Here is a 14,348-nt window from a genome sequence, read left to right as displayed (position 1 = left end):
ATTTACAGCTTTGGTGGGTAGGCAGTTCAATGGGTGTATAACACTGTGGATGAAAAGGTATCTCCCATTTTCAGTCCTGCATTGTGGCTTGTTGAGATAGAAACCATTGCTCCTTGGTTGTTTCATCGAGACAATCAAAGTGCACCAGATATTTATAAAGTTGAATCACCACCACCTTTTCCTTAATCGAAAGTACGCTTTATAATTCCTAGGCTTTGGTTAGCTTAATCACTGAAGAAGAATCACTGAAGTAGGCCTGCTGACTCATACAAGGAAGAAACATAGACCTAATGGCTCATATGAGGCAATAACACCCATAAGAAGACTGCATTAAGAGTACTGGCTCATAACAAGTGGAAACACTGCAGTAGGCCTACTGGTACTAAAGTATGTATTCATGTTACAAGCCCAGCCTAAGTGGGCTCTACATCGCTACTACGCAAGGAGATATTTCGTTTGAAAATAAAGACATCGATGAAATGAACAAAAATGGAAAAGGTCTGATATTTTTAGAAAGAGTTGAATTGTTGACGCGTCCGGGTTATTTATATACAGTAGTGTTAAGAGAAAGAGGTTTTGGGGTCAACAGATGTACGCCCGGCAGAATATTATGTAAAATACTGTACGTTCCGGATATACCAGTACGAATATTGTATTGTTTACATATTTTCACTGAAATCAATAACAAAACAAAAGACCGAAAACAAATGAGGAATTGATTGTTATTGTGACTCATCGTCTGCTATTGAAAATGTGACAAAGCCTTGAAAAAAAATCAATATAGTAGTAGTAGTTTAAGATTCGCTACTTGGAACTTAAGGTTCCAAGTAGCACGGGCTATGGTGAGCCCGTAGTTTATTTGCCTGGCACAGGAGAGGGGCTGTAACTGTGTGTGAAAAAAATTAATAAAAATTCAATACCGTGCCATGAAACTCAAGGGCTACCATCGATCATGTATACAATGTAATATAAGCAATGTACATTGTGTATAAATTAACATTATTGTTGTTATTATTATGAATATGCTATTGTAGACGAAAGGTTCACTGGAGTGAATTGTGGATTGTGTCCTCGCTACGAGTACCAGTCAGGGACAAGCTTAGTTGAGAGAGAGCCGTGGTGCGGAGAGCAGTACCGTAGTTCCCAATGGTAAGCCTGTGCACTGTCTTGGCAACTTAATACAAGTATGTGTTCTAACTGTTATGACAAACTCGAGGTGTTTGGCTCAGATTTTTAATGAAATACCAGAGATACCTATAGCCAGTGAAACAGCTTGAAGACTAGCTCATCAGTGTTGACAGCAGTATAATAGAGACCCAACAGGTAAAGTGGCGTCACGTGTTCCGGTGGTCTCCGTTGCTTAATTGTCGTCCTCATGAAAGCAATTAGGTTGGACGGTAAAGCGACGGTCTCGCTTCATGCAGGTCGGCGTAAAATCTCCGAGTGTTCAAGTGGTTGGGCACCTTTACCCCGTCCCATCCCAAATCCTGACCCCTTCCAAGTGATGTATAATCATAATGGTTTGGCGCTTCAAGTTCCCTACCCATCAGCCCGACATCATTAACAAAAGCCAAATGCTCATTAATCTAGTCGCCAAGCCCACCGTTTATGAATTTAAAAACGGTTTACACACAATCACAACCCGTTCATATACTAGGCTGTGTAAAGCAGCTCCCCCCCCTCCCAAGATGCATTCATTAATTTTAACATACTGTGTGTTAATTAAAAATTGGTTTAGTCTCATATATAAATTAATATTATTATACATGAAAATTCAGTGTAAAGTTGGGGGTAGGTTAGGTTAGGTGTTTAGGATCTGTTAGCGATTATTTGTATTTGAAATACATGGGTGAAGCATTTATGGAATTGTGGTCCGAACAGAGGACGTGAGCGAAGCACTTGTTCCTGAAGTGAACAAATCCACAAGGGTCATGACGAGGACTCGAACTCGTCACTGGAGCATCCCAGACACTGCCTTAATCACTGTTCCTGAAGTGTTCTGATGTCATCAGTTATGATTCGTGTGTAACAGCCCGTACTCCAAACAAAGACCCAAAAGTGATTCCCTGCTCCCGCCAAACCCCCTGTTTATGAATAAAAAACGGTTTACACACGACTTGCAACCGATTTCGTTCGAACACTTCCGGAACAAGTGCTTCACAGACGAATTTTGTTTGAACGCTGTAAATGCTTCACCCACGTACTACAAATACAAATAATCGCCAACAGAACCTAAACACCCAACCTAACCTAATCTATGCCTATATATGCACAATATGCTAATATATTATATTATTTTATATTTTGAGAAAATTCCTGTTTTGAATGAACAGCATGTAAAAGTTTATGAATGCGTCTGTGGGGTCGACTTTTGGATGTAATGGACTTGAGTCGAGGACGGGTTGCAATAATGATAATCGCCAGTAAAACGTAAACATCATTTAGAAGCCACTGTATATATCAAAAAGTGATTTCATAATTATTACAGATGACTGGAATGAACAGCTGTTACAGCCATAGACTTAACAGCTTACAATTAGAGCGGTACCGAGACTGATATTAGCAAAGCATGCATCATAAAATCAGGTTGATAAGTAAATTTGAAGATTAATACAAACACAAATGATGCCATAAAGTTAAAGAAATTTACACCCTTAGCATTTTACATCAACAGACTTAAGGCAAGGCTTAAAGCTGACTTAAGTTTTAAGACTTAAGGCAAGGCTGGGTACCCAGCAGGAGTTTCCATGTTGTGAGGTTGCATCATGGGGAGGGTCAGTCGTTGGACTTTTTTTTTTTTTGGGGGGGGGGAGGACCTCGATATAAGCATTACATGTATATATACACTGGCTTCCAATCCTCCCCGAACATTGAGAAATCAAATATATAGTGTAGCATAACACCCATGTGCTGTTTTGAACATATTTCATCATGAATATAACAAAAACAGGTACGATATAGTTTCTTCGCATCAAGACTTCATTAATGCTGAGAAACCCAATAAAATTTATCACATTTGTTTACCCAAAAATAAAGGTTGATGTGAATTGCAATCAGCGTGACGGATTAACTACCAGCATCTGTAAACACAAAATACTCAATACTCAAAATGCAAATAAATTACGAGACACTTGAACGTAGCCTTGATGGTTGGCCCTGGGGTACACCTGTGTCGCCCTCTATGATGAAGTGTGTTCCACCGGTTGATTGCCACACTGAGTGATGGGGGCAGGTGTGAGGGTGTTTGCCACGTATTCTGCTACACGTGTTCTACCTTCTAACATTGACAGGTCGAATTAAATGTTAACTGTTTATTTTCAGTAGTCTTGTGGAACGGTTACAACTCTATCCCGAGACACCTTTTGATTTCCAGTTTTTCAAAAATCGACTATGAAGATTTTTAATACTGAATCATTTGTTTTGTATTTACCAAGTTTACGCACTTTGAATTGCAATTTCTGCGTTTGCATCTATCTATTCTCAGTAAAATCAAGACAAACTTCAAAATCGTAGTATTGTAATCTAAGCAATATTATGCAATAAGGGCTAAACAATGGCAAATTTGCATTAATAATTAACCAGCTTGCAGATCGAGCATATATTGTTTAGATTAGTTCATTGTGCACCCCATACCCATCCTGTGGGTGGTCAACCCGTCCTCAGACCAAGTCCATTCCATCCAGCAGTCGACCCCACAGACGCATTCATAAATTTGAACATGCTGTTCATTCAAAACGGGAATTTTATCAAATATAAATTTAATATATTAGCATATTGTGCATATATAGGTTAGGTTAAGTCTTTAGGTTCTGTTGGCGATTATTTGTATTTGTAGTACGTGGGTGAAGCATTTACAGCGTTGTGGTTCGAACAAAATTCGTCAGTGAAACACTTGTTCCGGAAGTGTTCGAACGTCAACAGTTGAGTCGTCAACCCGTTCTCGCATACAACAGCCCGTCCTCCAAACAAAGATCCAAAAGTGATTCCATGCACCCGCCAAACCCCCTGTTTATGAGTGAAAAGCGGTTTACACACGACTCGCAACTGCTGACGTTCGAACATATCCGGAACAAGTGTTTCACTGACGAATTTTGTTCGAATCACAACGCTATAAATGCTTCACCCACGTACTACAAATGCAAATGCCAACAGAACCTAAACACCTAACCTAACCTAACCTATGCCTATATATGCACAATATGCTAATATATTATAATATTAATTTATACTTGAGAAAATTCCCGTTTTGAATGAACAGCATGTTAAAATTTATGAATGCGTCTGTGGGGTCGACCGCTGGATGTAATGGACTTGAGTCGGGGACGGGTTGTTAAATGATTCACCCACGAACTTATAAATACAAATAATTACCAACAGAACCTAAACACCTAACCTATCCTACGCCAAAATATATATACAATTTTTATGTATAAGAATATTAATTTAAATATGAGAACAAACCAATTTTTAATGCTCAGTATGTTAAAATTGATGAATGCGTCTGGGGAGGACGGCCGCTGCTTTAAACAGCCTGGCGTGAGAACGGGTTGGAGTCGTGTGTAAACCGTTTTTCATTCATAAACAAGGGGTTAGGCGGGTGCATGGAATGGATTTTTGGTCTTTGGAGGCCGGGCCGGGGGCGATATTGGAAAGTTACAGAGGCACATAATGGGCTCAGGGACTGAACCCCACAAATCATTTAGCTAAACAAGTTACAATCGTGATGAGCTAGTTACAAAATTCAATGCACATCGTCACATCAACAATGGGTTCGAGACCGGCCACAAGTACAGTTTCTAATCTAAGCAACTGACATGTGGAGAGCTAGTGTCAGCAATTGATATGTTTATCCTACACACCGCCCCCCATCTAGTGGACAGCGGTGGATAGGTTACAGTCACTCAGTTATTACCTACAAAAACTGGGTGGAAACTGAGTGCCCAAATGAGCCACAGAGATATTAGAAATAACTTTTTTAGTGTCAGAGTGGTTGACAAATGGAATGCATTAGGAAGTGATGTGGTGGAGGCTGACTCCATACACAGTTTCAAGTGTAGATATGATAAAGCCCAATAGGCTCAGGAACCTGTACACCTGTTGATTGACGGTTGAGAGGCGGGACTAAAGAGCCAGAGCTCAACCCCCGCAAGCACAACTAGGTGAGTACAGTTAGCAAACTGGGGATATTTGGCCAATTTTTTTCATATTATTATTTATCAGTTTATATATACATTTCTTCCTTTACATGTGAAGTTTGTTACCAGATGTACACAGATACTTTTATGACTAGATACATAGACTACTTGCAATAGACAATCAGACAATTCAACAAAAGTTTACAATCTTGGTGCAAAATTCTTATATCTCTCCAGAATATCACCAACCTTTCCGTTGTGACACATCCAGGCTATTTGTTCAGGAACAGTCCGTAACTCAGTGTTTCTGTATACATTAATCAACGAGCAATCAAGAACAGAGGGTGTGAGACCTTAAATTAACATTCCACATCGTTTACACTTGGTGTCATTATCATTAACACCTATTCCATATTCCCAGTTGCCCTTGATATGTCTACATACAGAATATGGAAGCAGCACACGTATGTATATTATAAACTGATAAATAATAATATGAAAAAAATTGGCCAAATTGTCCCGAAATATGTTGCTTGTGATGTGTGTGTGTATATATATATATATATATATATATATATATATATATATATATATATATATATATATATATATAATAATAATAATAATAATAATAATAATAATAATAATAATAATAATAATAATTTGTGTATATTATGTATGTATATATATAACACGTTGTACTGAACGGGGTGAGAATAACTTGAACAACCTCATTCCTTTGCGTGTATTTATACCTCAATAACTTATTATTGATCAAGGGGCAAACTAAAAGTTCATCTAATATCCCACATCCCAAAGGATGGTTGGTTATATGGAATCCAAGAATAAACATTGTACACGAGTCTAGCAACGTGTAATGTGTGCTTGTGTTGCAGGAGCCGCGGTGTTGTCAACAATGGCGGCCCGTCGTCCTGCTGCTGGTCTTCGTCAGCGTCGCTTGCTGCGTCTCTGACAACTACCAGCACCTTGAAGGACACCAGGTGAGCACCATTTAATGGTTCAAAACCAGGTCAAATTCAAATTCAAATGTTTATTCAGGTAAAGTACATACATACAAGAGGTTATACAAAAATTGATAGATTTATAGATAGAGCTAGTACATACAATGCCTAGAGCCACTATTACGCAAAGCGTTTCGGGCAGGGGCATAGCCTTTTACAGAAATTATGAAACTGACAAGATAAACAAAATTCTTAAGAGCCCCCCAGATGCAAAAGAGTCAACAACATGACGGAGTTGAAACTCCTAATCACGTGTGAAAGAATTGAGTAGCTCAGTACAATCTTTTGTGTAAGAGTTATGAGAGATCCAACATCATCAGTACTATTGAGAGATCCAACATCATCAGTACTATTGAGAGATCCAACATCATCAAAGATAAACTGGCCGGTGAATTTTGTAGGCGGAAAAGTGCAACCAACGCACCAGCGAGCTACCTATATGCAAACTGGTTGAGTACAAATGCTGCTAACCTCATCAAAATGAATATTCATATTGTATGCAATGTACTAACTAATGATACTCCACTATATACATGTACCCTGACATACAAGTGTCTTGTATGCCCATCAGCAAAAAGAGTAAGGGAAATCTAGCACTCTTCAAAGCAACAATACTTGAGACCATCGATTCCTTTATAACTAATTACGCCCTCAAGAGTACTATGCTTGTGCTGACGGGTCTACAAATGTCAACAGGTCATACTACAACAGCCTGTAGAATATACAAAGACAACACATGTACACAGACCACAAGTGTGAGACTGAATGTGGCTTAGCTCCACACAGTGCAGAGTTAGCTGCGCTACAACTTGCCACTAACGCACTGAAAAACAGTGGAGAAGTAGTTTTGTAGGATTCAAAGTCAGCTCTTCAAGCACTTGAAACCCCAGCATGCAAAATAGAGATACCAACAATGTAACATCCATTATAAACATCATCATAGAACAAGATCTACATAGTAACGTAATATCCATTGAATGTATTCATGTAACATCCATTGAATGTATTCATATAACATCCATGAATGTATTCATGTAACATTCATGAATGTAACATCCATTATAAACATCATACATAGAACAAGTCTCATTTGGATGAATACTATCTCTCATAGGTGTTGCCCTGCATGATAATACGGACAAGGCAGCTAAAGCTGGATGTGATATGCTTGAAACTGAGTTATATTTAGGCATTCCAATCTCAATTGTAAAATCACCAATATTCAGAAAATGGCGGAAGAGCACGAGTATAAAATGTTTATACTTGTTCATATACTTAACCGAGAAGTATATGTATGTACGGACAGCACAATACATCCACTAGACAGGTGACATTATAATTTCCAGAATTAGGCTGGGATATAGATATCCATGGCAGGTGTCATGTACTATGTCTGTAATTGATTTCAGACCAAATGGTATGAATACAGTACTTTTAGTTCTATAACTGCTTCACACATCGCACGCACGCGAATACTGGACGATATTATATTATATTATTATTTATTTATTTATTTATTTATTTATTTATTTATTTAAGTATATACAATTAGGTACATTGGGTTTATGAGAGTACATAGCACTGATGTTTTTAGTCTTGTAAAGCCACTAACACGCACAGCGTTTCGGGCAGGTCCTTAATCTAACATAATTTTAAGTAGGTAATTTCTTGCAAAATTGAGAAATGTTAACAGGTACATTGTAAGAAAATTTGAGAAAGATTAGTAGGTACATTATAGTAAAATTTGAGGATTATCAACACGTACATTGTAGCATAATTTGAGGATCTAGGTATATCTAGGTATTATGTAAAATATGCGTTCAATATAACAACAATGATATAAGATGATTGTAATGATTATAATGATGAAGTTGAATAACTTAGGCACTTATATTGGGGGGGGGGGTGTGAGTGGGTAGCACAATATACAGTGCACGTTTATGGCACAAGGTAGCAACTATGAGGATGAAATTAAGCACTTTTTGGTTTTATTTTTTAATAAGGCGTAGGTTGACGAAGCTTTTCAATTCGTTAGGGAGTGAGTTCCATAGACTAGGTCCCTTGATTTGCATAGTGTTTACACATTTAGTTTGACTCTGGGGAAATCAAAGAGATTTATTTCTGGTGTGGTGATTATGGGTTCTATTACATATATCAAGGAAGAGTTTCAGATCAGAATTTGCATTTAAGAACAAGGTTTTGTACATGTAAATGGCACAAGAGAATGTGTGGAGTGAGTTTGTTTAGTATGTTTAGGGATTTAAAGGGGGAGGGGGGGGGGGGGGCGGACTGAGTGTTGTCTGAAAAGTTTTTTTTATTGGTCTGATAGCAGATTTTTGTATGATTAAACCAGTAACTTGTATTATTAGTGATTGCATTTTAATTTTATTTATTATTGTATTCATTCTCGTTATTATTACTAATATTAATGTGTTGAGTAAGCAATTAAAGTGACATTCAAGATTATATAGGAGCTTTAGATATATACTGTATAACACTTCCGAGCCCTACAGAAAGCACTCATAACACCACCTCTCAAAGTGAGGTAAATGCTGACCACTAAACATTGATAACGGAGTTAACTGACATGAAGCGAGTGACAACCGTGTTGATGCAGAGATTGACTCCCTACAGGTGTTGGTGGTGGAGGTAGGGAGCAGCGGAGCAGTAAAACACCTGCTGCAGGAGGGTCTGCTGGACGTGCTGGACCACTCTGGACCTTCCCGGACCGTGCGGGTCTCTCCTCAGACCGTCCAGGAGGTCAAGACCGCCCTGCGCGAGGCTGGAATTTCCTATAGCGTTCTCATCCACGACCTGGCCGCCTATCTACGGGTGAGAGCCTACTACTGTGTAGACGAGGAGATCCAGCTCCTGGGCCCCGCTTTCTAGTTTTCAAATATCGGGTTGAATTACTGTACCCCGGTTGCTAGTGCTGTATCGCACCTGCTTGTAACTGTGGAGGAATGTGGCTTTCACTGCCTCAACGTCGTGTTAAATTTACTTGGTCGATCAGCCCCGCACACACGTTTATATATATAATTTTTTCTTCATATTTGTAAGTGTTTTCCTCAATACCTCCGAAGCTAAAACACCCATATAATAATTTGCCAAAAGAATAATTTTGTTTTATTTGCAAACAGACTTTTTCACTATACTTTTGAACATTGTGGGGATGGTACAGTGGTGTCAAAAAGTTGCAGCAACCCAACAAACTTTACAACAACTCAAAACTGCTGCTGCATCCCCCCCCCCCAAAAAAAAAAGAGTTAAAACTGTTTTGGAAAATCTTGATAAAGTTTTATGCATTTTTTCTTTATTGTATGTCGACTAATAGCGTGACGTGATTGTTTACTGCAGGAGAAGGACACAACACGCGCGCCACGTAGAAACAGAGCTGAAGTATGTGTCTCCTCCAGCTGCCCCGCTCCTCTCATAGACTCCTACATGACCTTCCAGCAGGTAGGTCATCACCTCGGGTCACAGGGCAAGAGCCACACCACAACCGACACCAGGTGAGTGGTATGGGGGAGTTACAATGAGGAGCGTGGCGGGGCAAGCCTGTGGTATCTGGCCAAGGCACCGTCTCATTGCTTCCATGCCCTAGAGAGTTTGGACTTATTTTATATTATTGTATTTCTCCAATAGGGAGCCAGGATCATTTATTCACAAAATAATGCCAAATTTAAAACCGATTAATTTCAATGGAAATTCCAGAATATTTATTTAATTGCAACGCTCCAGCTGAAACTACACCAGAAACCAATCCTAAACAATCCACATCTGAGCCTATAGCTAGGCTATAACACTTCCGTCACTGATCGGTGTAACCGCCTCACTTCCCCCCCCCCCCCCGTCATAACTGAACCAGTCCACAACACCTCTCAACCCTCTACTTCAACTTCTTATCTGAAATCAATCTTCATCCCAATCACCCAGCAAGACTCGCCTTATACAATAATCATTTCCAAGAAACAACCTTAACTACCCAGAATTTCATGGCAATTTTGACTCTCCAAGCAGATGATACTTGCTTAGTTGTATTTACGGGAAGGGCGCATGGGCTACGGCTCTTGGATCCTAACTCTTGGGATCCGCCTCTCAACCGGAATTCCTGATCGTATTGGGTTCCGTCATATCTACTGTGAAAGCTTTGTATAGAGTTTGCTTCCACCACTTCACTTCTTAGCGCATTCCATTTGTTCACTATCTTGGTGATGCAGTTGTCTACAACGGCCCATACGATGGACTAGACGAGGAGTTAGTCGCCTTCGGAGCAAAAAAATCTTTCAAACTTAAAATATAAACGTTAAAAGTTCACCGTACAGCATACATCAGTTTACAGTCAACCATGTATGAAAAAACCCGCCACCTGCCGTGTAGCAATAATCCACCACCTACCCCAGACCACCCACCACCTGCCACTGACAGCCCACTATAACCTACCACCTACCCCAGACCACTCACCACCTGCCTCTGACAGCCCACTATAACCCACCACCTACCCCAGACAGCCCACTATAACCCACCACCTACCACAGACCACCCACCCTGCCACTGACAGCCCACTATAACCCACCACCTGCCACAGATTGAATGGTACTTGACCCACCTAGCGAGTCATCCCAGAGTTGAGGTGACGTCCATTGGCAAGTCTGTTGAAGGTCGCGACCTGTGGCTGGTTCACATCAAACCACCTGAGTGTAAAGGTGAGTGTTCATCATGCCACCTGTGTGTGGTGAGGTCAGGGCACAATATTAAGACGTGTGTGGTGAGGTCAGGGCACAATATTAAGACGTGTGTGGTGAGGTCAGGGCACAATATTAAGACGTGTGTGGTGAGGTCAGGGCACAATATTAAGACGTGTGTGGTGAGGTCAGGGCACAATATTAAGACATGTGAGGTGAGGTCAGGGCACAATATTAAGACATGTGAGGTGAGGTCAGGGCACAATATTAAGACATGTGTGGTGAGGTCAGGGCACAATATTAAGACACGTGAGGTGAGGTCAGGGCACAATATTAAGACATGTGTGGTGAGGTCAGGGCACAATATTAAGACATGTGTGGTGAGGTCAGGGCACAATATTAAGACGTGTGTGGTGAGGTCAGGGCACAATATTAAGACATGTGTGGTGAGGTCAGGGCACAATATTAAGACATGTGTGGTGAGGTCAGGGCACAATATTAAGACATGTGTGGTGAGGTCAGGGCACAATATTAAGACATGTGTGGTGAGGTCAGGGCACAATATTAAGACATGTGTGGTGAGGTCAGGGCACAATATTAAGACATGTGTGGTGAGGTCAGGGCACAATATTAAGACATGTGTGGTGAGGTCAGGGCACAATATTAAGACATGTGTGGTGAGGTCAGGGCACAATATTAAGACATGTGTGGTGAGGTCAGGGCACAATATTAAGACATGTGTGGTGAGGTCAGGGCATAGTATTAAAAAAATTGTGGTGACTGCAGGAGACGGAAGCCTATCAGCGTTCCTGCGACGCCTGAAGGCAGCGCGGGAGAGTAAGCGTCGCCGCGCCGTGTGGCTGGAGGCAGGTAGGTCCCATTTGGTACTGGGTTTAAAGCCTATCAACCGAGGGAGGGTTATTATGGCCTCCACACTGGCATACTGACCAACCTGTAAGTATTACATAGGGCTCAATACTAAAATACATTCAGTGTATAAGCCCCGACAAACTGAGTACAACTCGGACGGGAGACGTCTCCCGTCACGCAGGGTGCAGCCGCACCTCCACAGATCTCCAGTATCATCTATACTGGCAATGGCTCAAAAGGGCCACCACTTACGGGCTATTCATGCCCGTGCCACATTTTGGGTGGCTTAATCTTCATCTTCATCGAGTACAACTCTCATGGTATACATGGTATACATGGTATACATATACAGGTATACATAGTCTCCGTGGTGTAGTGGTAAGACACTCGCCTGGCGTTCCGCGAGCGCTATGTCATGGGTTCGTATCCTGGCCGGGGAGGAGTTACTGGGCGCAATTCCTTAACTGTAGCCTCTGTTTAACGCAACAGTAAAATGTGTACTTGGATGAAAAAACGATTCTTCGCGGCAGGGGATCGTATTCCAGGGTCCGTAGGATTAAGGACTTGCCCGAAACGCTACGCGTACTAGTGGCTGTACAAGAATGTAACAACTCTTGTATATATCTCAAAAAAAAAAAAAAAAATGTTCAAGAGGTTACTTTCCTGTAGGTGACGTGTACAATCCTCTGCTTGCTCCAGTTTGACACTAAAGAGACAGTTTGCGCCAGGCAGCATTACTCCGTAAGGACCCCGTCATGGGTGAAGGCAGTATTGGCTGACAATGATGCTAGGATTCACGAATTCTCTGCGTACGAGAAACTCATAAAACGCTAAATATCAAATTACAGTAGTTTAATTATTAAATTATATCTTTAGAATGTTATCTTATTACTTATGCATCATAGACATTTTAACTAATCTATCTTCGTGTTCGTTTTTGTACAAATTTGCTAAAATGTTATAATTTGTATATTTGGAACCTGCGTGTATGATCATGCATAATATTTCAGTATGTTAACAACAGGTATCCACGGCCGTGAATGGATCGCACCCGCTGTTGCCTTACAGCTTATTCATAATATTGTTCAAGACTGCAGTGCTGGACGAGCTCTTGATATTTACGTGGTGCCCGTGGCCAACCCTGACGGCTACGTCTACTCTTGGACCAACGACCGCATGTGGCGCAAGAACCGCAGGCAGATTCCCGGCTCCGACTGTGACGGCGTCGACCTCAACCGTAACTGGGACTTTCAGTTTGGAGTGGGAGCCTCGCATAACCCTTGCAGCGAAGTTTATCAGGGAGCCCATGCATTCTCTGAGCCGGAGACACAGGCACTGAGCAATGCTATGTTGCAGGTAAATAGAACAGGCAAACTGATGCTAGTGTTAGTACTGCATAGCTATGGTCAGCTGTTAATGTACCCGTTTGGCCACACTACAGACTCGGCACCCAACACGCCAGCCATGCAGCGACTGGGCGATATATTTGCCAAAAGTGCCAAGGAAAGTCACGGTACAGTGTACGATGTTGCCAACTCTGCTGCCGGACTTTACTATGCGTCCGGGGCCACGGATGACTGGGCCAAAGGGGAGCTCAAGACAAAGTTTGCGTACACACTCGAGCTCAGAGATAAAAAGACCTTTTTCTTGAGTCCTGATCAGATACTTCCCACGAGTGAGGAGGTCTGGAATGGCATGAAAATGGTGTTCGTAGCGCTGACTCCAGAGCGAGGTATCTAGTACAGTATTTTGGAGTGTGTACTCCATATAATGCACAGTTCTGGTTTGCTCTCTACCTTTCTGCAATAAAAGAAATTCCCAGTGCAGTATCAGCTATGTAAATTGTCTGGTAAATAACATGTTCAAACGTGCTAAAAATAATAAATTTGTAAAATAGAAATTCCTTACAATTCATTACACCAGGACCATTCGGTTCGTTAAGGTTAGAAAATATTAGTACGTTACTGTCAACCTTCAGTGCTGTATAGCCATCTTGGTTTGGTAATTTTGTCTAAATTTATTTTTGTCCAGCCCAATGTCTGCAACATTGGCACCATGTTATTATAGGTCTGATCTAATGAGAGAAGGGGATTAAATGCCATGCAGTTTACAATGAGTCGTGTATACTTAAAGTTGGTTGGCCTGTGAGAGTGAGAAGGCAGGTATCCCTTAGGGATACATGGTGCTGCACCTGCTCCACCTAATTATTAATTAACTTAATGCCGCTTCTGTTCTCACCAAACGCATACAAATAAAATTAAATACATTTTGTGTAGCTTTGTAAAATTAGTCTGTTTTTACATTGGATCAGTAAATATAGCGCTTGCTGTGAAACCCAGGCAGTTGCTGTGGAAACCCAGGCAGCTGCTGTGGAAACCCAGGTAGCTGCTGTGGAAGCCCAGCCAGCTGTTGTGGAAACCCAGGCAGCTGTTGTGGAAACCCAGCCAGCTGTTGTGGAAACCCAGGTAGCTGTTGTGGAAACCCAGGCAGCTGCTGTGGAAACCCAGGCAGCTGCTGTGGAAACCCAGGCAGCTGCTGTGGAAACCTAGCCAGCTGTTGTGGAAACCCAGGCATATGTTGTGGAAACCCAGGCAGCTGCTGTGGAAACCCAGGCAGCTGCTGTGGAAACCCAGGCA

At 41.3% G+C, this 14,348-nt stretch overlaps 1 protein-coding gene across 2 annotated transcripts; it reads left to right on the top strand.

Moving 5' to 3' along the window:
• Window positions 1–1,035: 1,035 nt before the first annotated feature.
• LOC123773951 (carboxypeptidase B) lies at window positions 1,036–13,981 on the top strand. Of its 2 annotated transcripts, none has more exons than XM_045767945.2 (7): window positions 1,036–1,149; window positions 6,032–6,136; window positions 8,792–8,989; window positions 9,518–9,616; window positions 10,746–10,863; window positions 11,629–11,712; window positions 12,737–13,981. In XM_045767945.2, exons 1-7 carry the CDS (start codon window positions 1,147–1,149, stop codon window positions 13,450–13,452), a joined length of 1,323 nt encoding a protein of 440 aa, XP_045623901.2. In that variant the 5' UTR covers window positions 1,036–1,146; the 3' UTR covers window positions 13,453–13,981. The 2 variants fall into 2 exon arrangements, with proteins under 2 accessions (XP_045623901.2, XP_045623900.2); XM_045767944.2 differs by having other exon boundaries at window positions 1,037–1,149; window positions 9,515–9,616.
• The last annotated feature ends 367 nt before the right edge of the window (window positions 13,982–14,348 follow it).

This window comes from Procambarus clarkii, chromosome 91 (genome assembly GCF_040958095.1).
Source record: "Procambarus clarkii isolate CNS0578487 chromosome 91, FALCON_Pclarkii_2.0, whole genome shotgun sequence".
Lineage (NCBI taxonomy): Eukaryota > Metazoa > Arthropoda > Malacostraca > Decapoda > Cambaridae > Procambarus > Procambarus clarkii.
Note: the sequence above shows the minus strand (reverse complement) of the source record. Positions and strands in the feature narration are given on the sequence as shown.

Bases quoted from the DNA above. Each gene is read 5' to 3' on its own strand.
- LOC123773951 (XM_045767944.2), top strand. The intron at 6,137-8,791 runs GTGAGCACCATT...GACTCCCTACAG, and splicing joins AGCACCTTGAAGGACACCAG to GTGTTGGTGGTGGAGGTAGG. The intron at 10,864-11,628 runs GTGAGTGTTCAT...TGGTGACTGCAG, and splicing joins CAAACCACCTGAGTGTAAAG to GAGACGGAAGCCTATCAGCG.